Source organism: Rhagoletis pomonella, unplaced genomic scaffold, assembly GCF_013731165.1.
Source record: "Rhagoletis pomonella isolate Grant_MI unplaced genomic scaffold, Rhpom_1.0 Rhpom_scaffold_00011, whole genome shotgun sequence".
Classification (NCBI taxonomy): domain Eukaryota; kingdom Metazoa; phylum Arthropoda; class Insecta; order Diptera; family Tephritidae; genus Rhagoletis; species Rhagoletis pomonella.
The window spans coordinates 4,453,155-4,456,215 of NW_023458565.1; the positions used below are offsets into that span (position 1 = coordinate 4,453,155).

Here is a 3,061-nt window from a genome sequence, read left to right on the forward strand (position 1 = left end):
GCCCGAGCACGAGCAACTCGGTGCCCCTCTCCTTTCCTCGTCACGCTCTCTCCTACAAACGTCGAGTTGCGGCAACAAAAATCGCCGTGTGTAAATGAGCACTTTGGAACAGTCCCTCTGTTGTAAATTTAAATAGGCCCTTTTTAGCTGTATTTTGAAGGTCCTCTTCTGAATTGCAGTGCAGTCCTAAATTTGCATTAAAAATAAGGTTACTCATTTGTCAAATATCCCACCTCCACATTTTGGCATTTTAAAATTTTGGTGAAAAAATAATAAGCACTGGGGCATGCATTTCTTTGCCTTATTTGTAAATTGTAAAATTTAAAAGTTAGGTTACTTCTTATCTCGCTAGAGTGAGTGAGAAAATTAGAGTGTTCGGAATTTCTTTCCCTCTGAAATTTGACATTTGTGTATCAAAAACAAAACACTTGCCAGTATTTGGTTTTTTACTATCGCTATCGCTATGAATAAGGCTTGTGTAAAACAAAACCGTGTAAAAAGAGAATCAAGTGTATTTGCACATACCAGCACGCCATTGTGAATACCTTGTACGCCTTTCTGCACCTGCGCAATGAGTAAAGAAGAAGAATTGTATCAGCTGGTTGTCAAATTGGAGTGGATTTTTTTTGGTTAGAATGCAGCGTTTGTGCAATAGTTCAGGAATATTTCTTCAATAACGAAAATATGGAGTTTCTAGCCAAAGGATTGTTTTCGGTGGTGCGTCAACCTGTCCTTGTCAATAGCTTAACACGTAAGTGCATTCGTTTCCATCTTTCTACAAAGTTTCATTTAATATCAACTGCAGACACATTTCGTTCGCTGAGCATCACATCGCGCTTTGCGCAACAACAAAAACCTTCGCTAGTAAATGCCGCGGCAGTAGAAAACAGAAGCGATAAAACTTCACAAATTGAACAAAAAGAATGCCAAGAAGTCTTCAATAAAGTTAATTCACAAGTAGCAGCTCGAAAGGAGGGACGTCTATTTGCGATTGTGCATTTGTGTGGTAAACAATTTAAGATTACTACTGGAGACATAATTCTGGTGGAAGGCTATTGGCCACCAACAACTGGCGATGAAATTCGTCTAGAGAAAGTACTGTTAGCGGGAGCAAAAGATTTTACATTGATAGGTCGGCCTTTGCTACCTCAGGGTTTGGTTAACGTGAGCGCTACAATTATTGAGAAAACTTTGACACACACGAAAACCCATTTCAAAAAGAAGCGCAGGAAACAGTATATGCGTATCAATTTCCAGCGCTCTCCAAATACAATGATACGAATAAATTCGATTGAAATTGAACAAAATGTAGATGGTTCAGCAGAAGTTATCAGCGAGCCGCGTTTGTTTTAGCTGAAAAAAGTTATGCATATAGTAAATGTCAATAAAGTTGTTGCAAACTATTTTAAATTAGTTTTCAACGTACAGAGTTTTTAATTTGGCGATGGTGCAATCCTTCGAAAAAATATAAGCATTACCCTGGCCAACGAAATTTTGCTGCGGAGTCAATTAGAGCCGAGTCGCATAAATTTTTGTGCGCACCCAGTAGATAATTTCAGGAGTTAAAAGCCCTTTCGAAAGGCCTTCCTGAGAGTCAAGAGGCCTACCACTCTACATTCGTTTCTCCTTTCGTTTTTGTATGGAGTGGCATAAATTGAAGGGCTTCTTCTTTCGCTACCCATGGAAGGCCTTCCAGAAGGGCTTTTATAGTACGTACTTCAGAAGGGCTTTTATAGTTCGTACTTCAGAAGGCCATTTGGAGAAGTTCTTTTAAAGTTGCTTCTTTGATTTATAAAAATCTTACATCTTTGAAATATTTGCTTACGGTTTATATTAATTATGTGTTGTTGCAACTTAAAATGTTTATTGAAATTCATTTGTAATGCTAAATAATATAAATTTATGCATTCGCGTAAATTATAAATGGTTAAGCCCTTCTAGAAGGCATGCAAAGAAGCACTTTTTTAGCCCTTCTTGGCTAGGTCTCTTAGAATGGCTTTACTTAAGAAGGCCTACCAAAATTATCTTCTGGGCAGAATCAGATTCTGAAATTTCAGATTGGCTCTAAAGTGTCAAAAAACGATTTATTTTAGCATATTTTGAACCGTTGTAATATAAAAACAGTATCTACATGATGGAATATTTTTAATAAGATGTAAAGAAAGTTAAACCCTGGGATTTAATTGTAACAGTGGTGGCGAGTTGCCCGTTCACGACTGTTACGATTCGACCCCTGGGCTTGAATCGTAACATCCGTTCACGAATCGAAAAGGATATGTTTGTGTTAAGTATAGTCTAAAAAAAATGCAAAAAGTGAGTATTTTGCCAATTTTAAGTCAAAATATCTCCAAAACAAGCCAATCTAATACATATTTCTAATTTCAGATTCTGATTGTACGGAAAATATCCTATAAGAATCAGGGTTTGAATCGTAACAGTCGTGAAAGAGTTGCGACACGACAGTTACGACTCGAGCCCTGGTTTCACTTTCCATCCCAGAAACATTTTTTGAAATTTTGTCGGCCCTAGTCTAGGAATTTTCATGGAACGAAACTTGTAATTTGATGAAAGTAAAGAGACTTCCACTTGTATTATTTGATATTGGGCCGCATGCATAAAAACTAAGCAATTGCTTTTACCTAAAATTTCATACCTTTCACTTAAATTTATTTGAAAAATCGAGGGAAAGGTCTGAAATTTTAAGAAAAAGCATTTACTTACATAAGTTTTATGCATACGGCCAAGGTATATTGAACAGGTAGTATCAGTAGAGCAGCTGATTTGGTTTATTTTCAAATTATTTGGTCTCGAAAATGTCAAATATTTTTAATTTTTTCTCACAAAAATTCTGAATTGTTAAAATCCATTTGCATGTGAAACCTTTTTCCATACAAAACAAGCGATTGAATAGCAGCTTTTTGAACGTTCGCCCAACTCAGCAGCACAACCGCTGATTACTGGACATTGCAAAGGATGGATCAATGCTTCGAGAAGCAAACAAATTTACTAGGAAAGAAAGTTGCAACAATTTTTATTTTTTTTCCAATTTCAATTTTTTTTT

General features: G+C 36.4%; 1 protein-coding gene across 1 annotated transcript; it reads left to right on the forward strand.

Moving 5' to 3' along the window:
• The first annotated feature begins 565 nt into the window (after nucleotides 1-565).
• Nucleotides 566-1,421, forward strand: LOC118746993 (39S ribosomal protein L21, mitochondrial-like). The gene is made up of 2 exons (XM_036480987.1): nucleotides 566-751; nucleotides 806-1,421. Exons 1-2 carry the CDS (start codon nucleotides 685-687, stop codon nucleotides 1,351-1,353), a joined length of 615 nt encoding a protein of 204 aa, XP_036336880.1. The 5' UTR covers nucleotides 566-684; the 3' UTR covers nucleotides 1,354-1,421.
• Nucleotides 1,422-3,061: the final 1,640 nt, after the last annotated feature.